Source organism: Thrips palmi, unplaced genomic scaffold, assembly GCF_012932325.1.
Source record: "Thrips palmi isolate BJ-2018 unplaced genomic scaffold, TpBJ-2018v1 HiC_scaffold_15, whole genome shotgun sequence".
In the NCBI taxonomy this organism is placed as follows: Eukaryota; Metazoa; Arthropoda; class Insecta; order Thysanoptera; family Thripidae; genus Thrips; species Thrips palmi.
The window spans coordinates 2,250,707-2,274,819 of NW_023144624.1; the positions used below are offsets into that span (position 1 = coordinate 2,250,707).

General features: G+C 56.1%; 2 protein-coding genes across 2 annotated transcripts; one reads left to right on the top strand and one right to left on the bottom strand.

Moving 5' to 3' along the window:
• The first annotated feature begins 52 nt into the window (after positions 1-52).
• LOC117641801 (transmembrane protein 185A) lies at positions 53-3,804 on the top strand. Its single transcript, XM_034379440.1, has 6 exons — positions 53-780; positions 1,076-1,252; positions 1,345-1,552; positions 1,643-1,903; positions 1,992-2,115; positions 2,215-3,804. Exons 1-6 carry the CDS (start codon positions 743-745, stop codon positions 2,484-2,486), a joined length of 1,080 nt encoding a protein of 359 aa, XP_034235331.1. The 5' UTR covers positions 53-742; the 3' UTR covers positions 2,487-3,804.
• On the bottom strand, positions 2,625-19,812 carry LOC117641052 (pickpocket protein 19-like). The gene is made up of 11 exons (XM_034378151.1): positions 19,738-19,812; positions 19,323-19,609; positions 19,052-19,255; positions 18,624-18,786; positions 18,404-18,552; positions 17,984-18,110; positions 17,474-17,834; positions 17,341-17,388; positions 17,021-17,275; positions 16,620-16,738; positions 2,625-2,678 (listed from the first exon to the last, which is right to left on the bottom strand). The coding sequence occupies exons 1-11, from the start codon at positions 19,810-19,812 to the stop codon at positions 2,625-2,627; spliced, it is 1,842 nt and encodes a 613-aa protein (XP_034234042.1).
• Between the last annotated feature and the right edge of the window lie 4,301 nt (positions 19,813-24,113).

Genomic DNA, 24,113 nt, shown 5'->3' on the forward strand with positions numbered 1-24,113 from the left:
TTGCCTGAACAGTATACTCAACCACCAATCCTTGTACAGCTTTAGAAGGAAATAAATTAGTGACTGTCCTATGGACAGAAGCTCACAAGTTCAGACTTTTCCTCTACCTTTTGAGGACATCCTCATTCACCACATCATTCCAAGTGACACAGCTGTGAAGGAGAGGTTGTTGACCTCCACTCTGTTAAAAGGGGTGCTGACATTCAGCCCTTTACCGTACACATGGGCACGAGGGTTCAAGCTCACGTCGAATAGCTGGTCAGTAACTCGATGAGAGCGGGGGTGTTCGAACTGGGCGCCGCAGTCAGTAGCCACTGGCACCAACCGCTGCAGTTGAACGTTGGATGACTCCATTGTAAGGCAAGACGCTCAGTGCTGCGCACTGTTGTCACTTGTCACTAGATGATTCGATAGAGACTCAACATTCTGCTTCCTTCCAACGTTAAATTTGCTGGAAGATACGCTTTTCCGACGCAACCATACTTTCTCGTACAAAACTGGCACGACAGTTGTCAGCTGTTCTCTGCCTGGTTGCGTGATTCATATTCGGATTCACTAAATGCTTTCTTTGTGATACATATTGCATTTCATCTCGTTCAGCAAATCTCAGACAAAATTTGTTTATATACATTGGCTGCATCATGGAAAAGGGCCGTCACTTTCTAACGTCATAACATCAAAAATATCTGGAAATGTTTAGGGACATTGGCTGAGAGAGACGGAGTTTCTATTATCGAGTAAAATGAATCTCCAAACGCTTTTCCAAGACTTTAATCCCAGGTGAATGATTTTGTTGTAGAAAGGTCTTTGAACTAGAAGTGATTAAAGAAAGGTTTTTAACTACTTTTAATGTCGATGAAGGGAAAACCAGAGCGGATGATGTGGTGTTCTTATTCAAATGATTGCACTTTAGCACTGTCCTTATAATTTTATGTTTTCCAAGAAATATTTTTAGTCTCTAACCTACGCTCCTACAATGGCCTGATTTATGTGTAACTTTGCCTAAGTGCTGCTTCTGCATTAACTTATCATGGTTCTTTTATTTCTTTTCATAACTCTGTTTTATATTTTACAGTAAATTCCTAGTGCATTCATGTCTCATGCTTTTCACGGCTTTGTTTGCCTTGAGACTGGATGACACAATCAATTGGAGCTATTGGACGGTATTTGCACCAATATGGTTCTGGAAATTGATGGTTGTGGCGGGAGCCACTGTAGGAAGTTATGTGTGGTCAAGATACCCTCTGTCAAGGTAAACCACATACCCTTACAGATTGTTGTAAAATATTTTAAAATTTTTACTTTGATAGTGATTATTATCTTTGTTATCCTTTTTTTTAACAGGCTGGAAGGCGAAGCATATGTTCATTACAAAGCTATGCTCATCAGCTTGGCACTTCATCTAGTTCTGCTCATGTTTGAGCTTTTGGTTTGTGACAAACTGGAAACTGGACGTCATCTTTGGATCCTTGTTTTCATCCCTCTCATATTTATCTCTATTGTTTCAATTGCCGTTTGTATATGGGCTGCCAAACATGACCGTTCATTTGAGGTGTGTATGCAGCAATAACTTTATGGCCCATATGTCTCATATATGCGTCACATCTCATACTCATGTTCTTATTTTTTGATTAATTTTCAGTTGGAGCTGTTTTGTGCAGTTAACATACTCCAATTTATATTCCTCGCTCTTCGTCTAGATGGTTTTATATCATGGAGCTGGGAAGTTGTGTTTGTTCCACTTTGGATCGTAATGTGCTTATCCTTAGTAGGAGTATTGTACTCCATCATTTTTGCCAGCATTTTACTCAGGACTCCTGAGGTCAATGCTCAACAACGACGATCGTCTTTTAATTCTGCTCTTAGCTACACTTGCCTGGTGTTGCCAATCCTCATATTTCAGGTATTACTTCATGTTTTTTTCCTTCCATTCGAATGCTATTATAAATAATTTATTTTACTAATGTTCAATATTATTCCCTCATAACCAGGTTTTGTTAACTAATAAGTTAGATGAAGACATATCCTTAAGTTTTCTGGCCGTAGTGTCACCTTTGTTCATAACTTTCATCACACTTATTCTCATGTCATTTGGATCCAAAGGAGGAAATAAATGTAAGTTTTGTGTTATCTTTTCTTGTCTTTTTAAGAGATTTGTATGCTTGCCAATGTTGTTGATTTGATCACTAACTTGCATTTGTGGAAAACTTACAGGGTGGTTTGGAATTCGAAAGGACTTTTGTGCCTTTCTTCTAGGCCTTTGTCCGTTTTTGCAAGAGTATGCAAATATAGCGTATAGTGTTCACAATGTGGATGAAAATCGGGACCGATCTAGTGGAACAGCCGATTCAACTACTCCATTACCAACTCCAGCACCAACTCCTCCAGCTTATGAACTACGTGACAAGGCACAAAAACGACCAAATAAAAAAAATGACTTGATGAAACCTGTCGTGCCATTTATATCAATAGACATGCCTGATTGACCATGTAAGTTTATATTTATTCAAGTGCCTCAATTGAAATTTGTTTTGTAAAATTCTTTATTTTAATGAGAAAAGTACAATGCTGGTGCAAGCTGTGCCAATTGTGATTAGCTGCTAATTCTAGGTTTGGAATCATTTCTATGTGATAAATTGCTGTTCAATGGTTCCTTTGGGTTCAAATTGGAAATCAGCCTAGAAAGTCGTATTGTTTTGAGTGCAGGTTTGAATTTTCCAGACCTGTAATCCAGCACTTGTGACAGGTGTACAATCCAGTAGGTTTAAAATCCAATATTTCTCTTGAATTATGTTCAACCTTCTTAATTCATTCTTGAGGCTAAATATATGAAATTTTTAGTGTAGGCCAGTTCCTTGCTGGCATTATTGTTCAGTGTTAGGTGCCCCTAAATAGTCACTATTGCTGGGGTGACCTGGGCCATGACCATTTTGGTTTGTCATGTGTTTTAATGTGTGACACAATTCAACTTAAGTTTTGTGTTTCTTCGTTTAGTTGGTAACAACTTAAGCTATCAATTTGAAATTTTAATTGTCATCATGAATGAAAGTGCTTCGTGTGTGTATTCATGGAGACACCATGTGTCTTTAGCTTTACTGTATGTTATATTGTTATAAGGGATGCAAATCCTTCAAAGACTGGTTAACTTGATTGTTTATTTTAAAATTAACTTTTAAATGATCCAACCAACATTTTTGTAATGTGGACGTTTGTTTTCTCTTCGTTGGTGTTAAAGGGTGGGAAATATGCTGTCTATATTTAGCTCTAATCATTTTTGTTGAGAGGGTTTATCAAGAAATCTAGATATGTCGTAAGATTTAAATGTTAATTTGACTTTACTGGGCATTCTGGTCCAAGTACAGTTGATATCCTACTTTCAGATATATTAGGTATAAACATTGTTTGATTCGTTTTGTATTTTGGGCATTGTTATGTATTTCAAATTAGAAATTATTTTTCATATAAGAGGTCACATAATGTTTTGTATTTTATTGAAGAGATAAATTTGGGACTTATTGTTATAGTAATGAAATTCTTGCAAAGTTGAAATTTTCAAAATTTGAAGTTTGAAGCTTTCAGTGGTGTGTTAATTAACAGTGCTTCCTCAATAAGTTGTAGACTAAACTTGCTTATCTCAATTACGACACAATTGTGCACTTTTTGTTTAATGAGAGCACGACAACAATGTTAATGAGTTAAATGTAGCATCTAAGTTACAGTTGTCACTCTTTTGCTTGATCTCCCAAATTGATAAATCTTAAGATAGCAGGCCAATTAATGAATAAAATACAACTTCAGTACAAATTTACTTTATTTTTAATGGAGAAAATGTAACCTATCTCACTGGGGAGTCGAACCCCAGGCCCCATTACAGGCTCCATTGCCTCGCAAAGGCGCTCTAACTCAGACTAATCGCGCTGGATTGCAGAAGTAAACTGGGAAAAGATACGATTCGAACGCAGTTACTTCTCCGGGAGGCAGCAGGCAGCCAAGATGTCTGTTATTTCCTATCACCGCGCGAGACGCGTTGAATATGGCCTAACTTCAAGGCGCCATTGTTCAGAGGCAAACAGGGGGCAACACACTTCTCCTTAGAGGCTCGACCTAAAAGGCCTCTCCCTTGAGCTAGTTATCGACACTGTTGAAATTAAAGGACTGTAGGGGCAGAAAGGCGTCGGTCAGGGTAGGCATCCCAACTATTCGACACATGGCGCCGTGAAGGTAGGCCACCCATTCGACACTCCACAGCGCAGGGATGGGACAAAGCAAACTCACGATTTTCCCCCGTGAAGTGGCGCAGAGTTCTCTCATCGGGAAACGAAGACCCCGTCCGGCGCAAGACGACTCAGACCCAGGCCACTCTCGTGGCAGCCATCTAGAGCCCTAGAGTGGGGCTCTAGGACTCTACCATCACCATACGGGCCACCGGAACACATGTGATGGTGCCGTGTTGGTGCCCACCCTCAGACTAATGACACTGGGACTCGAAAATGTTGCTCTCCCCGATCAAAATTTGGGGTTGCAATGCCTCCAGAGCCCCGGTGCCTCGCACGACGTCGACCACTGGGTCGACGCCCCCGGTCCGGTCCCGCGCGGCTTAGCTCGTTCCACACTTTCCGCATCCGCGGTAATCCCATTTGGGCGACCACTCCACACCGCACGCTTAGTGCGCTCGCACTCGCATGACGGACCTCGAATCTCCCATTATTCGCCTGGCATCGGTCCGAGATCGCACCTTCGCCGCGACAGCTTCGATTATATACGGCACCAATTTTATCGCCTTTTTCGCCGAAGTTGATCGGGGCGTGGATCCCGTATTGCACGCCGCACAGGCACAGTCCGCTCGGGCCAAATCACGCAGTCTTCCCGGGGACGGCCCCCTCATGCTTCGCGCTTCTTCGCACCCCTCAGGGCGCTCCATGAGTGCGATAGAGACGAAGCCACTGCTCGGAGTCTGCCATTGGCTGGGCCCGCTGCTGGATGAGCTTATTAGGCTGTTAGTTGGGAGGGAAGTGACCGCGTCGATACTCCACGCGCAGGGAGAGGCACGCACGGGGCGCGGAGTATTGCCGGGGTCCTTCCAACGTGCAGTGCGCAGCGTCCCTGTCCTCCTAGCGCGTTTCCGCAACGCGACGTAACGACAACAAAATACGCCGCCGGCAGTGCCGCACAAAGCCACGCTAAAAGAGCAAAAGAACGTAAAGCGCGGCGCGGGCCATTCGCGAGTTTTGTTGGTTTTGTCGGGAAAAGGGGGAAGTGAAGCATCGCGGAGGAGGGGAGGGGAGGACACTGTGTTTTTATATGGCAGGTTAATGAGCAGGCGCTGCACTAAAGGCCTGCACCAGCGGACTGATTCCGAGAGTCGTTTTCGTCGCTCTGTCCTTCTCGCGCCTGGAGGGGACGCCCCGTGTGAGCGAGGGAGACAGAGCGACGAGAACGACTCCCGGAATCAGTCCGCAGCGCGCCGCACACGTTCTGCGGATTGTATTTGACAAGCTTTTATGGGCATCGCCCTAGTCGCCACCGCGACCGCCACCGTCGCCACCCCGACGCCCCAGCCCCACCTGTGTGGCGTGGACGGACGGAAACTCGTAAAGATGGCGTGTTTACCGCAGTCTGCTTTTTATTCTGCAATTGCTGATTTGAAAAAACGCGATAGCATTTTCCGGCGAATCTTCGCGTCTTTGGCGGGTGACGCGATGAGGTTCTCGTCTAGCGAACGGCAGCTCGGAATGGGCCGTCTTCATTGTGTCCCGGCTGCAAGTGGGAGTGGCTGGCTAGTGGCCCTAAAAGCCCCACGCCCCCTGGCGTTAAAAAGTGGGAACAGCGCAACGAACCTTTCCCACGAAGAGACGAGACCTCCTGCTCGTTGGAGCAATCGGACTATTTTTTGGATCGAAAATACATCGTATACTGGCCTGTCGATCTGCCAAACACCGAATTCCGGCTGAGACAACCACAGCTACCGCTATAGGGCGCCCCGACGGGTTGGCCCGGTTGGCCAGCCACTCCTGGGAACAGCGATGGCCCGTCGGTCCAGCCGGCGCAGCCGATCTATCACCTCTTGCGCTCGCTGTGCCGCGCTGCCCATGGTGCCACACCCTGTCAGGACATTGGTCACACACCGGCCGCGACGACATCATCGCAACGCAAAAAAAACCGACAAAAAACACATTGCGCAAAAAAACACAAACTGCGGATTATGTCCACACGGGCTTCCCACAAAAATGAGGTGTTGCGAAAGGCGACAGCGCTAAGTCAGATTTGATTGGGTTGAATCGCGGCGGCGCGGCGTCCTGCTGTTGCTGTTTTGGGGGGAAAAGAGAAAAGAATCGGCGTCGAGATTTGACGCGGCGCGCGGTCGTCACGCCGCGGTGTGTTTTTAACCACATTGACGCGCCAGAATAAACATCCCCTCAAAAAGCGGCATTCGATTCTCTTTACCCCCGTTGTGCGCCAAAGGATAAACTCGGCGGAAATGTCGGAAAAGGGAGGAAAAGGCCGGGGTAAAAAGCGACGCGAATCTCCTCCACTTCCACACGACCGGCCGCCCGGTCCCGCTGTGCTGTTATTTTGTACCTCCGTTTAGCAGGGCTGGATCACGGGGCGGAATCCCCGACAGGCTCTCTCGGCAAAGCTCGAGATTTTGAAGGGTTACACTTCAGTAAGACTCTAGTTTTTTCTTTTTTGGTTGCGAGCGTGCTGATGGGATGGTACTTAGTTCGTGTGTGCACGCGGGAACACAGAACACCAAACGAGGTCCTGTCGCCCTGCCATCGCCCCGCTGTCCACCAGGGTTCAAATCATTGAGAAATGACCGAGCGGCCGAGCCTAGCCGAGGGTTCGCCGCCCTTTGCATACCGCACGCACCGCGCGCACTCCATGGCACCCACCCGCCATTCCAGTGTTGGCGCATCACGCTTCCGGAATCTTCTTGGCGAGTCCTCGCCGTCCTCGCCGCGCGCGAGAGAGAAAGAGAGACGGAGAGAGACGGAGGGAGCGCTATCTTGATGCGGCGGCGGTCCTCTCTGGTCCTCCTGCCCGGCCGGCCTCGCCCCGCCCCGGCCCGCCCCGCCGTCTGCATACGCATCAGAGTCCTATTTGGCTGCCTTTTGGGGGATGCGCATTGTGCCTCGCGCGGCCCACGCTGCCCGGGCTGGCCGCGGCTGGAGGGGCCGGTGACGACACTGACAATTAAATGGGATTTAAACGGCACTCGCACAACGCCAAGACGTCATTAATTCTGTAAGGCCGCGACGGTGACACCGCCACTGGCGGGTAGCCGGGCCGCGCGGCGATCCATTACGATTCGCAGTGGCGGCGACGGCGGCGACGGCAGCGCCGCGAAGGGCCGCGCGGCCGGAGCGGGAAGCACGGGGCGAAGGGCGAAGGTGGAGCCTCCATCGGGACGATGGAGAGACGCTAGAGGCTCTGGAGGGACTCTGAGCCTCCGGTCGCTGCGCCTGCGGGGTAGGCCAGGCGGCGGCGCGCACGCCGAGCGGGACGGGGACGGCCCGCTGCAGGCTGAGGCCGCTGCGCCGAGCTGCCGCGCGATGTGGAGCCGCTGCGTCTCGTCGCGCCGTCTCTCTCGCACGCCCACCAGACGCCCCACGGAGTAGAGTGACGCGACGACACTTCGGCAGTCCGCCTCGGCACGCGCGGCACGACAAGTCGTAAAGCACGCGCCGCCGCCTTTTGGCCCTTCTTTGCATTCTTGGGGACACGCGACAGCAGACTGATTCCCGGAGTCGTCATCGTCTCTCTCGCACTGACAGGCCGACCGGTATAGGTGCGAGAGAGACGGAGACTCTCGGATTGAGTCTGCCGCTCCTTGGCCGTAGTTTACGGCCTCGGATGCATATCGTTTGCCGCGGCCAGCGACACCAGCGACGCGACACGGCCGGGCCGTCAAACGGGGACATCTGTCCGGCCGGGCCGCCGGCCGCTGGACTGGCCAGACCGTGCCGCCACTATAAACATGACCCACATAAACTATTTGAATACGCGGGCGGAGCGCGTAGGAGCGCGGGAGCGTGGAGGTGTAGGCTGTCCCGTCCGAGGATCGCAGGAGGAGTTATGGCGGCAGAGGAATCAAAGAGGAATGGGTCGTAATGAATGGGCGGACGCGTATCACTGCCGGGGCCTCAAAGTCTTGGCCAAAAGCTGGGCATGGCTGCGGCTGGAGCAAGGGCGGTTTTTGTAGGTCCACCCGCGCCAACGGTTTCCTGGCGCACCCGTTCAAAAATGGACGCACGCAAGAATTACCAAATGAATGAACCGGCACGTGGATTTCAGAAAAAAAAGTATCGAGGAAAAAATACTTGGATAGATACCAAGGTAGAAGGATGGGGAGAGATGTACTGCGAGGATAGGGGCGAGGCCAGAGGAGGAGGGAGTAAGGGGAGGCCCCCCGAGTCGCACCTGGACGCCTGGGCGCGCCCGGGCACGCGCAACGCAAAGAAGGAGACCCTGTCGCACTGGAGGGCAGCCCGGGGCGGCGCGGGGCCCTGCGACAATGCGCTGCACCGTTAAAAATATTGCCCGCAGGTGTGCCAATGTGCAGAGGCACGAACGCAGCGACGAAACAACAGCGCTGTCGGAAAGCAGGGTTGAGGCCGACTGCCTCATCTCGACGATACTCCCTGCGACGCATCCGTGCGCGGGGTGGCGCGGGGTATCTCCAGAGTGCCTTACTTTCCCAGTGGTAGGGCAATGCATGGCAGTTTTGTCTCCAACAATCTGGGAAGGGTTGTTGTTTGTTGGGCTTGGGGGCCACAAAAAAGTAAACACTTTAATGTTCAAGAAGCTTCGCAACACCACTTCAATCCGTCCTCTTCCAGCACGTGCGCTCACGCGCTTTTTAGGCCTCGGCGGGCCTTCTGCTTCACTGTTGACTTTGGCCCTGGACAGCAGCCAGCTTGGAGGACTGCGTGGGCTTGCAGCATGCTGGCGGGGTCACTGGGGTGGCCCAGGGTGGCCGGCCGGCCCAGGTGCTCGGCTCGGCCGGTCCGTGGTGCGGTCCGTGGAGGTCATGCGCACCACGACCACGAGGGCCGTGGCCGAGGCCTTGCAGCAGCGCTGCAGAGCCTCGCATGGCTTTGTTGCCTCGGCCGCTGCGTGCCCCCGCTGCCGCAGCGCTGTGCCGATTGCGCGCTTTCCCGCCAACAAAGGCCCGAATTAGCGAATTGGAGCAAATGGCCGCGGGCAGCCGAGGAGAAAAGTCCCATTGTGGGTGCCACTGCAGGCACTGCAGGCTCTGCGGGCATTCGCACCGTCTTCCCGCGCCGCGTCACAGTTTGTTGTGTGCGTTTTTGTGCTCGTCTTGAAACGAGTGCAAATTTGCGGCCTCCCCGCTCCGCCTGGCCCGAGGCCTGGCCGCCTGGCCCCGCAGCTGATCCGCCCTCTGTGCGCGTGACTGTATGGGGCGACGACTGCACAACGTCTGCGGAGTCTGCGGCCCAAACAACGCCAACGCGCGCCAACGCCGACGGAAAAAAATATGAAGAGACAACATAAAATGGAAAATAGTGCCTTCACGTCGCCCCGGCGAATGCTTGCTCTACATCTGCATCCAGACACAAGGGCCGCGCCACGCGTGCGGCGGGCAGCGCAGCGTGTTGTGGAGTGGAGGGGCCTCTGTCGGACTCGCCTTCTGAATGGCGCTCTTCTGGACAGCGACGTTTTTACGACTCGGCTAGTAGCATCTTAGCGGAAATCATATCGAAATGATGAGACACACACGTTGTTGTTACCTCCGTCGCCTTTTGTCGGCGTGCCCAAACAGACAGACACACTCACACACACGAATTCGCGACACGCCTCCGTCGACTGTGCCAACGACTCCCATTGACACAAAGATGCCTCTCAGGCGTAAATGAACGCGCCGTGTGTGTGTGTGTGTGTGTGTGTGTGTGCAGTCAGAGGGTGCTGCGAGTGGGTGCAAGGGTAGTAGGCCCGCCCGCCTCGGCCCCGCACTACTTGTGGAGTCAGCTGGGCGGAACGCGGCGACGCGGCGACAACAACACCAAACTTTACGACACATTCACATTCACGTTGCGCAACATGGATTGTGCCACCACCACGCATGGCGCATGGCGGGCTGTTACTCGCACCGACGGCCTGCTGCCGCGCTGCCGCCTGCTCCGCTCCGCCTGGTCGACAGCGGCAGCTATAGCGGCAGCCCCTCCAACTCGGAGGGCGTGGCGGGCAAGTGAAAGGGCTCCCGACGATGCTTCGACGGCCCGGGAACGAATCCCCTCAAAGGCTGCTGATTTTCGAACAGTGCTGTGCTTAATGATGGCCACCACGTTGTGCGCATCCAGACGGGGGAAGGGAGGGGGGTGTAGCAAGAGTTGCCTACTTACAGGGGCAAAAAGCAATTTGTTGCTTGTTCTTTGAGGCGGCTTAGAGGGGGGAGGGGGCGACGCCCCCGTTGGCGCGCTGGCGTCTCTCGGCCGCCATCGCCCACCCCTTGCGGACGGCCGATCAGCGTACTCGACATCGCTCCGAATTTTGTCGATGCGTTCCGGGGATGCGGTGGTTCAAGTGTACGTAATCCCGGTCCAGAGTCATTATTCGTTGCGAAAATGGAAACGGTGACGCGGCGACACCGCCCGGCGGAGCGCTGGGCCGGCAGCAGGGCAGGGCCGGTACAGGCAAGGCAAGGCCGGCGGAGCGTGGAAAATGCCAAATCAGGCTGCGTAAGTGGCCGACCGGCCGCGCCGCGCGCCCACCGCCAAAGTGACTGATGACGTGCCGTCCGCGTCCTGGACCAGCCGACCAGCCTGGCCGCGGCGTGGCGGCGTGGCCCACCACCTGCCCGCCCCGCCCGCCCCGGCCGGACGGCAGGCCTCTTGATCGCGATGACACCGCTCCCGAAAAGCGGGGCGGCGCGTGAAAAATGTGGCAGTGCGTGGCGTTGCGTCCCGGCGAAGAATGCCTCCATCAGGAGAAGGGCATTGACGACCTCGGCGATGACGCGTGCGGCTGCAGGGCGCGGCAGGGCGCGGCAGGGCGCGCACCCCCGCGGCGAACGTCCTCGAGGCGGCCATGCAGCAGACTGACTCCGAGAGTCGTTCTCGCCGCTCTGTCTCCATCGCACCTGTACGGAGGGCCCTATGAGTGTGAGGAAGATAGAGCGACGAAAACGACTCTCAGTCTGTCTACAGGCCGGCGGAGCCGAAGCAGGCAGGGCGTCAGAGTGGAAGCGATTGTTGCACTCCTTCCTCCCCCGGGGGCCGCCAGGCCAGGGCCGCCCCGCCACGGCCAGGGGCCAGGGGGCAGGCTCGGGGCCCTCTCGGCTCGGCGTGGCGGCGCAGATGTCGGTCTTGGCGGCGGTTAGAATGAATACGTCGACTCCGGGAAGGAATCATCCGGTCATTGTGGGAGCCTTGAGCCTTTCCGAGTCATTCGTGGCAGTACAGTATGTAAATCAGGGTCGCTTGCACAAACCCTGGTGGAAAGTACGTCGTGGCGTCCCTCTCTCGACGCGCACATACAGTTCAATATTACACGTTAGCAAGCTGTGTTGGTTGCCGACCCAGGCCGTGACGTGCTCATCGACGGGGTCTCGGAGTGAGGGGCAAGTTAGTCCCACCTAACGCGCTACCCCCAGTCTTGAACCTTGAACCACTCGGCGAAAACGGTTCCGGGTTTTCCCAGGTAGCCTATAAGAAAGACATGAGCGATTTCCACGTAGTTCCTCGGAAAATCAGGAACCGTTTCTGCCGTGCAGTGGTACTGCAGTGGACCAAGCAAACCCCTGATAAAGTTCAGCGCCTGGACCTTGACCTGGACCTTGGCCTGGACGAGGGCCAGTCAGCCACCATTAGCTCAGTGAACCAATGGACGCGATCACGCAGATCAATAAATGATCCGATGCATGAAAAGTAAACCAACAAACGTAACGTGAGCCATCAATGCGGTCCCCCTTCGGGCCGCTGCGGGGCTCCAATCCCCGACGGCCCCACTTCCTTCCACTCCGCACTCGTCGTCATACAAGGCGGCTGGTCAGCGATTGAAAGGATCACCCGACTTCCTCTCGGCCGAACGCTCAGCGCGCTCAGCGTGTGTGCCTTGTACCCTTCCGACCGCCACGGCCGCCACGGCGGGCCGGGGTCGTAAACATCCACGCGTTCCACTCTCGGAGCGCATCCCCGCTGGAGCAGAGCGGATCGCTGGGCCATTGCGACCGCGGGCTTGATTTGCATCACCGCCTTGTGTGATTCCGTGATTGGCACCCCGCCCCGCCCCGCCCCGCGCGGTGCGTGCGGCAGTGCGACTGAACCGCGGCAGAGGCATTGGCTGCGCTTCATAAAGTGTCCCTCGCGGACGTTTCCTGCTCAAGGAAGTCGCGTTACGTTGGTCACGGCTGCCGTTTTGGGTTTGGGCCGCCAGCAGCAGGCGTGCCAGCAGCCGGGCGCCAAAAATACGAGCCGCGCGTGGATTTAGCCGGGAAAGTCTTGCAGTGCCGCAGTGCACCCGATTCGCGCTTCTCTCGCCAGCAGGCGCGGTGAATGCAAATTTATCGTTATGGCTGCTGGCGCGCAGCTTCGGCCTGCGTCACGTTTCAGTATCGGCCAAATCGAGACCCGAGTAAGGGATGGTTTCCGACGAAAGAAAGCACCGCCCCATGGGTAAAACAATTGGGTGGTTCTGCCTCTTCCTGACGTGACAGCAAATGTCATAAAATGGGGGAAAACCCTGATGGCATGCGCGGCCAAATGTCAGATGAATCCAAATGAATCACAATGAGGCACCTAAAAAAACACCACCAACCGCAGACGCCTCTTCGTACGCGAATTACAGTGTATAAAGTGACACTTCCTCAAATCAAAACACAATCAAAACTAAAAAAAAGGGGCAAAACGTCCCCAAAAAGTGTCGGATTTGGGTGCTTGATAGAGACTCCTAATTTACTGCGCACACAGCGGCGTGCCATCGCGTCCGTCAAGACCAAGACCCCCTCGCGGCGACGCTGCGACGCCCATCGCCATTCAATGGAGACGTCGTACTTTACGGCGACACGCTGCGTCTCTCCGTCTCTCTCGCGCCCACGGTGCGTCCCGCACGGGTGCGAGGGAGACGGACCCGGCAGGAAGGAAGGAAGTCCGCACAAGTCGGCAGCGTCCGTGTCCGTCCGCGGATTTGGGCAACGCTTCAAGGGATTAGGCTGGGCTCGCCACGGCCCGGCCCGGCCCGGCCCGGCCCGCTCGCCCGATTGGCTCAGTCATTGGGCCCATTCCGGATAAAGGGAATTGGACCGGGAGTATTGGCCGCGGACAATGGGCGAGACAAAGACGGCCTCCTTGGCGGCGACGGCCAGGACGCCGGGGACCAGACAGACCGCGGCTACCACGGCCAGCCACGGCCCGGCGGAGTTAAGAGGATATGGTACACCTCCCCAGAAGCGGCATTTCCAGGGACGCGCAGGGACCTCTTTCTAACGCCGTCCTAGCCACACCGTTCGAGGTATCGATATGGAACTTGGCACACGGGCTCAGAAGGGATCAATCTCAATGACGGTGCGTTCAAAAAATTTTTTGAACGCCTAAGTTAGGCCCCAGGGCAGTTCAGTTCTGGTCCAACTTTCGTTCACAACACATCCTGAGAAAATGGGAATATCGAAAAAAGGGCGATGGTACGTTCTAGATTGACATTTGCTCTTTCCAGTGATGATATCCCCGTTCCTGTGCGACTAAAATTAGAGGCCAAAACCCGGTAGACCGCAGACCTCTGCACGATGATTTTTGTCATCTCGCAGAGTTTTGAAAAGGCACTGTCGTAGACGGGCTATGCTGACCCCCGCCTGCCCCCGCCCCTGCCCCTCCTGGCTGCCTGCATGCAGCCCTCTGCTTTGTCTCTGCGCCGGGCCCCCTGCCGGCCCCCCGCCCCCGCCTCATTCACGCGCCGGAGCCGATGAGTCGAAGGGTCGGCAGCGTGACAGGCCGATTTATGGGCCCCAGACCCCGGCAGTTAAATTTTTGAACGGATTATTTTAGAGTTTTAGGATTTGGCGAATGGGGTCCAGCGCACGATTGTGGTTTCAGGCAACTCAAAAATAAAGTTCTACGACCATTTTGACCTTAACTCTCCAGTACTAGCCCCGCCACCGGACTTGATTATGTTCGGGACAGCCTAGGTCAAAATAGTCGCAAGAACTTGAATCTTTATTCGCCTGACACCGCAATGGCCCGTTGAATCCATCTGAGCAAGTTTCACAACTCCAAAATGAACCGCTGAAAAATTTAACTATTTAGGCACGGGGCCATAAATTGACCTGTCACGGTGCCGATCCTTGGGCGAGAGTGGCGGGCCAGGCTGTGCCCAGGCAGTCCCTATTCAGTGAAACAAAGTCGGCGACAACATGTGCGGGGTCTGGGGCCGGTACAGCTCGTCGACAGTTACATTGCACTTCCTCTCTTTGACCGGCTCCGGAATCGCCGAAAGTCGCCGTGCAGAGGTCTGCGGTCTACCGGGTTTTGACCTCTAATTTTGAACGCACAGGAAAGGGGATAACATCTCCGGAAAGAGTAAATGTCAATCTAGAACGTACCATCGCCCTTTTTTCGATATTCCCATTTTCTCAGGATGTGTTGTGAACGAAAGTTGGACCAGAACTGAACTGCCCTGGGGCCTAACTTAGGCGTTCAAAAAATTTTTTGAACGCACCGTCATTGAGATTGATCCCTTCTGAGCCCGTGTGCCAAGTTCCATATCGATACCTCGAACGGTGTGGCTAGGACGGCGTTAGAAAGAGGTCCCTGCGCGTCCCTGGAAATGCCGCTTCTGGGGAGGTGTACCATATCCTCTTAATGATGTTCGACTGTCGATGCATCGGGGGGCGCCAGGACGGCCAGGACGGCCAGCACAGCCGGGATCACATCCTTTCTCCTTTGCTGGCATGTTTACGGCCGCGGAGCGGACCGCCGCGCGCCGCCCCGCGTGTTCCGGTAGCCCCGCGGCGATACCCCGCGCGCCGGGGGGTTGGCTTTGAGCAGCCCCAGCAGCTATGCACCTTTTCATCGCTGTCTCTCTCGCACCCATAAGGGGCGCTTCCGAGTGCGAGAGAGACAGAGCGACGACTCTCGGAATGAGTCTCGAGGCCGAGGAGGGCGAGCCAGGCACAGCCAGGCGGCCGGGCAAGGTATTAGCCGCCCCATTCTCTTTGGATGGAAAATGAATGGCCCTCCCGGCCATCATTGTCTGAGGTTCATCGATATCGGCCGAACGGTTCCACGCGATCCAAGCGCATCTCACGCAAGGGGATGCATCCGTTCAGCTTTCAGTATTTTAACAATTTTTTTTGCAGAAAAAGCATTACGACTTGGGACTCGCTGAGTGGGTGCTGGACGAAGGTGGTTAGTGTGCCCCGCGCGGTAGTCACAGGTTCACAGGTTTGAGAGGCAGATGCCCGACGTTGGAAATCGGTGGCTCATTTGGATAAGACGCCGGCCGCCAGCTGTCGGGGGCTCACCTCTCTGTCTCGGGTTCGACTCCCCGCCGTTGTCGTGTAATGAGCATCGACCTCCATTTTCTCTTCACCATCCACCGACAACGCGAGTCAAGTTGAGATGCCGTTTAGGGCCTTCGCAGGGCTTACTGCCAGTCAACCCCTGATTAAAAAGTAAAGTCAAATTAGGCTCCGTCTTTCGGGTTCCAAAGAGGCCGTGAGCGCTGGATACGACGACCCGGATGCATGTGCGAGCGGCCGCGGCGGACATGTGTCGCAAGCCGCTTCACGAAACGGGCGATGGATCACCGCCGCCAGTTTTTGGCGGGAAAATGGTCGATCGGGACAAATTATGCATTGGCGGCAGTGGCGGCAGTGGCGGCGGCAGCGGGCAGCACGGCCCGCATGCGAAGGGAATCCGTGGCGCGGTGGCGCACTGCACTGTATGCACACGGCGACGCACGGCGACGCACGGCGATGGGGAAGTGCAGGTGATTGACGACGCATTCATCACTCGTCGGGGCTGTCGGGGCGGCCGGCTGGCCCAGGGCTGGCCCTTCCGACCAGGACGAGGCACTCCTGGGAGTCGATGGAGTCGCCGCGGGGTCAGAGGTCGAAACACTCTCGCGGTTCGATATTGTCGCCTTTCCTCGCGTTTGGCTGTTTGGCATGCAAGCATGTTTATGGCGGCGACGTCGCGGTGACAGTTTTCGGAAAGGAAAAGTCGTAAACACCGCGGGCCGCCCCGCGCGCGGGAAAATGAAGCGATTCGGTGCCGACTGACTCGGCCGTTGAAGTTGAATAATCAAAGCGATTCCGTTATTTGTAAATAAAACTTGCCATTGCTTTGAGGGCCAAACAGTTATCATCCTTCGATCCACGATTCGCCGGAATGCAGAGTAGTTGCTTCCGTGCTGGAGTCGCATGGCGCGGATGGCGCGCTGTCTGCCAGCAGAGCATGCTACAGCACGAAGGGAAGGACCGGCGGCAGGGGGGAGGTACGCGACGACGTCCTCGACGACGTCCTCGGTGACGTCCTCGGTGACGTCCTCCGTGATGTCCTTGACGATATCCTCGGTGACCTCGGCGACGTCCTCGGCGACGTCCTCGACGACGTCCTCGGCGGGGGAGGCGTCGGCGGCCTCCACCAGCGCCGCCGCCACGCCACGAGGCGCGTCCACAGCGGCCGGGACAGCGCCAGCGCCACCTCCACCGTGTACATGACGAGCTGCACCACGCTCATGAGGCTCACGCCCAGCAGCAAGTTCATGCTGGCGGTGTACGTCACTGCAACACACGCGCCAACCAGTGTGCCTCTCTGTGTGCTTGTCTGCGAGCCGCTTGCAGTTCGACTACAGTGGCCCGCGCCATGGCCCCTTGGCGGAGGCGGGTAGGCCGTCCCGGCGTGCAGCCCTGGCGGCGGGACGGCCTACCCGGAGCGGGGCGAAGCCAGCTAAAGCGGGGCCCCACCGCACAGTGGGACAGACGACCGGCGCCGGCGGCCAAAACTCTAGACGCATTTCTAGAGAGTCGCCAAACAGGACTAGAACCGAACCCGCTGATACGCACTGATGGCCTTGAACGGCTCCTTGTCGCGGCGCTCCGAGTACTTGATGGCGCTGTGCAGGTCGCGGTAGAACACGTTGACGAAGCCGGCCGAGGCGGCGGTGAAGAGGTTGGGCGACCGGTCCGTGAGGTACTCGGCCTCGTAGATGGACAGCGAGCACATGGACAGGCAGGCCCGGCAGTCCGGCCACAGGCTGTGGTTGCGCTCCTCGGGCGTGGTGCCGATCTCCTCGGGCAGGCGCACCCAGAACAGGCGCTCTGGGCGGAAAGCAGTGCGTGAGTGCCGCGCCGACGACGCAGAGTCGGGGGCGAATTCGACTCACCGTTCAAGTCTATGAGGCACTTGTACTGTTCAAGCGAGCACTGTTCGTCTGAAAGGTCCGGTACAAGAAGGGTTAAATAGATAAGAAATACAGGCGAACATTCGCTGCAGCCGGTGCTTGGCTCGCAGCTCACCCTTCTTCGTGATCAAGAAGGGGTAGCAGCCGCAGTGACGCACGAGGAAGTCCAGCCTGCAGGCGAACATGCACGTCTCCTGGGTGTACCAGGCGGTGGCGATGTGGTCGAACAGCTCCTTGGGCTTCTCGTCCTCGAACAGGCAGCGCCGCTGCTCCGGCGGCAGGCCCGCCATCCAGGGGTCCGCCGTGGTCTCGGAGTACGTCACCTTGACGGCCGTGACGGTGCCCGGATTGCCGCTCAGCGACACGCCCTTGTCCATGTCGGCGTTCTCGTTGGCGGCCTGCACGGATATCTCGTACCCCAAGCTTTTGCCCGGCGGGGCCACGCTGTCCAGCGGGTCCGATTGGAGCAGAAGGAACTGTCGACACAGTAACTTATTTTGAATCTTTGGGTGCAAAAATCTTCTCAACCTTTCACCTTCCAGGCGGCTTACGGAGCACCCTCGTGCTCTTGTGCCTCTTGAGAGACAATCTATTCCTTTCTTCGACCCGACCGAGCCGGACTCACCTCCAGGCCGGAGCCGCTGGCCGTGCCGCTGCTCCTGACCAGCACGCAGCCGATCTTGTTGGGCCGGTGGAAGTACCAGATGCTGGCGCCGCTCTCCAGGGGCCGCTCGTTCGGATGTATCAGCGGGCTGAGGAGCAATCAGGGGCCGCGTCCAGACCAGAGTCGTTTTCGTCGCTCCGTCTCTCTCGCGCTCATGGGCCGTCCCGTGTAGGTGCGAGAGAGGCAGAGCGACGAAAACGACTCTCGGAATAGGTCTTCAGCACCGGGCCGAACAATCAGTGTATTAAGAAACAAAAACGAGTGTTCCGGTTTGGTCTCGTTGTAGCTCTGCCGAGCTCTGCCCTTCCAACGGCTTGGTGCGGCCGAAACATGCCGGAACATGCCGTGACTTTGCTGGCGTCGCTGCAGTCGCTGGCTCACCAGTTGCTCCGGGAGTCGCGGGTGGTGTACGAGTTGAAGGCGTAGCAGACCCCCGCGTTCGACATGGTGGGCGTGAAGATGCTGCAGCAGTCCACGAAGGTGCCGGACCACAAGCAGGCGGCGAAGATGGACTTGCAGTCGAGGGCCACCTGCGCGTTGCGAAAAAGGCTTTCGTCGCTCGCTCGCTCTAGACAGAGGGAGCTCCCTGAAGAGTACTGACGTGGTCCATGAAGTCGCGCAGGTCGATGGCGTCGAACATCCGCAGTATGCTGCGGTCGATGTCGGGGGCGCCCCTGTCCAGCCAGTAGGGCAGGCGGTAGTTCTGCAGCATCCGCAGCGCCGGCAGCAGCAGCGTCTCGTTGGGGCGCTGCAGCCTGTTGGCCCTGCGTCGTCCGCGAACACTCTCCACAGTGGGCCAGAAGGCCGGTGATCGAAGCCAAAATTCTAGACGCGCTTTGAGCTCGAGTCGCTAGATAGGACTCGAACCGAGCGTGTGATCCCACCCCACCAACGAATTGCTCTCCGAACGAGGAAACCATTGGTGGGATCACACGTCCGAGTCCCATTTTGCGACTCTGGAGCTCAAAACGCGTCTAGAATTTTGGCCGCCTCCGCCGGTCTTCTGGTCCACTGTGTGCGCACGCCTACCTCATGATGTACTCGATGGCCGCCCGCTTGCGGATCTTCATCTGGGGGCAGACGACGACGGCGGGGAAGGGGAAGGTATGCAGCTCCAGGGACGTGCTCAGCACCTCCACGGTGGAGGGGTGCTCGTAGAGCCGCCTGTAGGTCACGGGGAACTCCCGGATCACCAGGCCGAGCGCCACCAGCACGACGGACACCCAAAACAGCCTGAAACAGACACCTTTCGAGTCCTTTTTCATGTGGCTACGAGGAAAACTCCAAAGCCGGCCCCGACCTGTCCCACAGCGGGATGTCCGCCCTGCCGGCCAGGGACACCCCGGAGATGTAGGCGTTGTCCACGAAGTCCCTGAGGATGCCGAGGACGCGCTGCCGGGTCGTGGTGGCCTTGGCCTCGGCCTTGGCCTCGGCCGCGCGGGGCGGCACCGGCCTGGACGTGGACGCTGGCTGCGTCTCCTCCCATGCGCCCCACTGCTGCCCCTGGCGCGCAGCCTTCGCCTGCTTCGCCTGCCTCGCCACCCCGGCCAGGCCGAACTCCTGCACCCAGAAGATGGACGGCTGTTTCTGCAAGCAAAAAATCGTAAAGTTTCCACAGAGGCCGAAGGCAAAGTGCGAGGTGGAGTCTGAAATTGGTGGAAATGTGCCGCAATGACACTCAATCCTCTCGCGCCTAAACTTTGACCTTTTCTAACCTGCCAAGGCTCTGCGGGTTTTGTGAGAGTAACTCGTGCCAATCGCACAGAGACCCAATTAAAAAATCCGGCCATATTTGGTTTGTGGCTGATGGAAAACTTTGACATTGAATGGTTGGTAAGTCGGCAACGCCAGGCGACAGTGCGAGCCGCTTTCGCAGAGGCACGGCAACGGTAACTTAGTGCCCCGTGAGGACATCGAGACCCTGTCCCCCCCTCTCCCTCTCCACGCGAGGACACGGCGCGAACTCAGTGACAGGTTAAAGGGGTTGTTATCAAATTATGAGGCGGAATAATCGGCAGAGTATTGACAGGGCGCGCGGCGAGGGTTGGCCAACGCACCGCCTCGCTCAGCCTGACTCAGCCTTGCTCAGCCGTGCTCGCGCGGCCCCACCGACTTGCACAATCTCGCAGCCGTCTGTTCGCGAGCACTGTTCGGCTGTGAGCATTATTTTGATCGTAATTGGAACTTCTCCTCACTGAAAACAAAATCCACACCCGATCCAGGCCAAATTTGGTAGTTTTCGCCCTCTTTCGCAGAAATTTTCTTTATCGTGTTGAATTTATTTCTTTCAATCTATATACATTTTTCTGTTAAATTGTAATAAAAATTTTACAAAAAAAATGTTTAATTACATTAACAGTCATAGAAATATTATTTTGGAGAAATTGGCCAGCAGTCGTCTTGATTGACATAAAGCCGCAAAAAATTGTTAATGCTCTTACGGAGGAGACCGTTGCCAACTGCAGGTCCCAGTCCGGCTTGTCAAGTCACATCCTTCCCGACACTTTATTTTTCTACGCGATCGCGACGACCTTTCTAACGCGGATTCGCGACTCGTATACCATGAGGGCCCTTTTGCGCGCCCGAGAGAGGTGACAAGACTGGAAGGTGCAAAAAACGGGAAGAAAGGAACGGCGGGGATGAGCCTCTCTCTCGTGTTTACCCTTTTGCTCGCTCTATTAGCCAACCCCGACGGGCCAGACGGCGTGCCGCGGCGCTGGCACTGCACTGCAAGTCGCGGCCCGGCGGCACTTAGTGTCATCACCCTAAAGGGTGAAATCGATGGGCCGGCACGCTCGCTCCTCTCTCTCTTATTAAATCGATGACGGCGTATTGGAGGCCGTGTCATTGTGTCCGGGCCGTAACTCTTGGCCGACGACCCGGCGACCCCCCAGGCATTTCGCACACTCTTTATTCGCACTGTTGTCTCGGACGACGACGCCGAAGCGCATCTTCGCCTCGACCGGGGCGGTCTCTCAAGCCGCCACGGGCTGGCGTTGGCACGCTGGCACACCGCGGTACAGCAACTTAGGCGCAGACTCTCGTCGGGACCGGCGGGACTGTCGCGGTCCAGCGAATAGCACGGCTGCGGTTCGACGAAGCTTTCTCACACCTGAGTGTCTCTGTGGGCTCTAGCCAGGTTCCTCCAGCGTGCTTCATCAAAACAGAAACGGATTTACGCTCGTTTGCATTTTTGACGCACTTTCGTGGACTGGCCAAAAAAACTGCGAGAGAAGTAACAACTTTCATCGAGTACCATTACCGAAATTTGTCACAACGCAATGTGCTTCTTTCAAACAACAATTCCTGAACGTCGAGTTCCGTTTGAGGGAATATTCTCGTCGCCCTGGAGGCCGTTTTGCGGCCATCGGCGCGCACGTCGACAAAGGACTCGCGAGAGGAAAGACCGCCGAGGAGGACGCCGCCGCGGCCCTCGCGGGGTCCTGGAGGACATCCCGGAGGACATCCCGGAGGACAGGCTGGGGGTCGCGTCGTAAATCGCGACCTGCTTACGGCTTGGGTGTTTTGGGAGCGGACAGGTAGGGGCGCGTTCGAGTGTGCTCCTTCATTGTCTCAGGCCCCACACTGCGAATTGTCCTCCTTCGGACGCGGCCACCCCGTCGTCGCGGTCGGCCGCTTCTAAGGTTTGAATTGTGGCGCGACGCTGCGACGCTGCTCGCTTTCAGCGCCGTTCGACGTCGCCAAGCGGTGTGGGCTTCCGCCGGCCGATACATGAGAATAGGGAAGTGGGAGTGCAACCGGAACCGAATAAACCGAAACCGTCTTTTGGGTTGCGGTCGCTCGGCCGAGGAAACTTTCGAATTGGTTCCATTTCCACTCCAGCAGTTTGTCCAGCGCAGGGAGGCGCCTGAATCGGGCTGCCTTGTCAGGCCGTTCCCACGCACTGGCCGTGGCGGGGCCGTGGCGAAGACAGCATCCGTCTCCCTCATTACCGGAACCTTGTTGCAATAATTGACCGGACAAAAGTTGGGCGAACCCTACCGCCATCCCTTTCGCACCGTCACGCCGGTATTGCGCGTCCCGGCCGAATCGAGAGCATTCATTGGCCGAGGCCGGGCCGGCCGAAGGCGAAGAACTCTCCGCGAAGACAAAGCCGCGGCCGGGGGAGCCATCTGGCGGTCAATCAGGGAGGAGTTGATCTCGGGGCGCCTCAGTGGCCGCCTCAGTAGCCGCGCCGCCTGGTCCACGGGGAGTCCGGCACGTCCAGCAAGGGGTGCAGGGGGTGCTGGGGGAGCCGGCGCGCGGCGGGGAGCCCTGGCCACCCTCGGCACCCTTCGGCCCTCGCGGGAACTTCCTGCTCGCTGACCGCCGCCGTGCCACCCTACCTGCGCCCGGCCGAAGCCTCGGCGGCGACGTCGCGGGACGCGGGGGGCACCGCACCGTCGGACACCACACCGTCGGACACCGCGCCCCGGCCGCCTTGACCCTTGTTTATCGTATCGAGTGTCCACTGTCCGAGCGGCCCAGAGACGCGCCCAGGCGCCCGGCCCGTACGTATCGGGTCACTCTAAACGGCCACTTTGCATTTTAATCCCGTCTCAATGGCCAAGTATTATGTTCTCAAGTAAACACTCTTGCCTCTCGGAGAGTGATTTGAATACTCCGGGAAAGTCGACTCGCGGTGCTTTTGTGCGACGCTGCTCGTGCGCAGGCATGCGTGCAGTGCCCGTGCGTTGAAGAGACGCGCCGTGGCCGGCCGGCCGGTCAGTTCGATCATTTTGAAAGCACTTCCCCCACTCATTACACGGGATTTTCGACCTAGCCAGACAGTGTAGGATCTCACGGGGTATCCAGTTCAACATTGCCCACCCTAATGTCTTCATCACGGTGAAATCGAAACCGATATCGCAGCCGATATGGCTAGCCGACTTCGCCGATCGCGCCCTCCTGGTTTACGACCGCGTTAACGGCCTTAATGGCCGTCTTAACGGCGACTTTGGAACAGTGGCTTTGGTTCGCAGAACTGTTTCGTCGCTCTGTCTCTCTCCCACTCACGGGGTGGTCCGCGGGGTGCGAGAGAGACAGAACGTCTCTTCTGAATCAGGCACCTTGGCGACGCGAAGGTGGCCGCGCCCCGGAAACGCGCGCAATGTCACGGAAAGGCAAATGGAGCGAGGCGACCGCCGGGGGCGTGATGCGTGGCGCGATGCGCGGCGTGATGTGAGGTTGAGGAACGACCGGAAAAAATGGCTCCACGATCGCTCACTCTGCTCCATGGAGCGCACGTAACTGTGCGATTCGAACAGCATTTTTATGCCCCGTGGCCTTCCCCAAATAAATATCGCGTTTATTTGAGCGAAACGAGAGGTGGAAAAAAATAATGTCGCGTAGAAGAGTGGCATGTCGTGTACTACCCCGCCGGAGACTCCTTGAAGTCTGTCGCATGCTAGCTGCTTTCTAGACGGGTAAAAAATATCAATAAATTGTCGAGGAAAGGAGCACGCATAGGGTGGGCTTCACAGGGCTATTCCCACTTCTCTGGGGGCTTTTCAACCATCGACACAATTTTTGTGTGTCCAAGAACGCGGATCCATGTTGAATGTTACATTATTTGACGTTATAACTAAAATTAGCAATAGGAATAGGAATAATAGTCAACTGACTCATCTGTAATCCGGTGTCAACGGCCCTGGCCCACACCTGGAGCTCGTTCGTATAGCAAAACAGAAGACAGCCGCCCGTGTCTGTTAGCGTCTGTAGATGTAGAGTTGTCACATTTCCGAGCCACACGATGCGGTCTGAATGTCTGAATGCGGGCGGGCGCGCCATATCCTCCTCCTCCCCCTCCCCCTCCCTCCTCCTCCTCCTCCTCCTCCTCCTCCTCTCACCTCCTCCTCCTTTTTTGCGGCAAAAAGACACCGCGATTTCGCGACGGCGACGCCACTCCTCCCGCGCCCCGGCCGTGCCGAATTCTTCGCAGCTGCGAAAAGACGGCAAAGAGGGAAAAGCGAGTGAGATTTTCGGCGCGACAATGCCGCCGCGTCACTACATTATGACACACTGCTCCTCGCGGACGCGCCACCGCGCCACAACGCACCACAATGCGACACGAGGCCGGTTTTACTTTTAA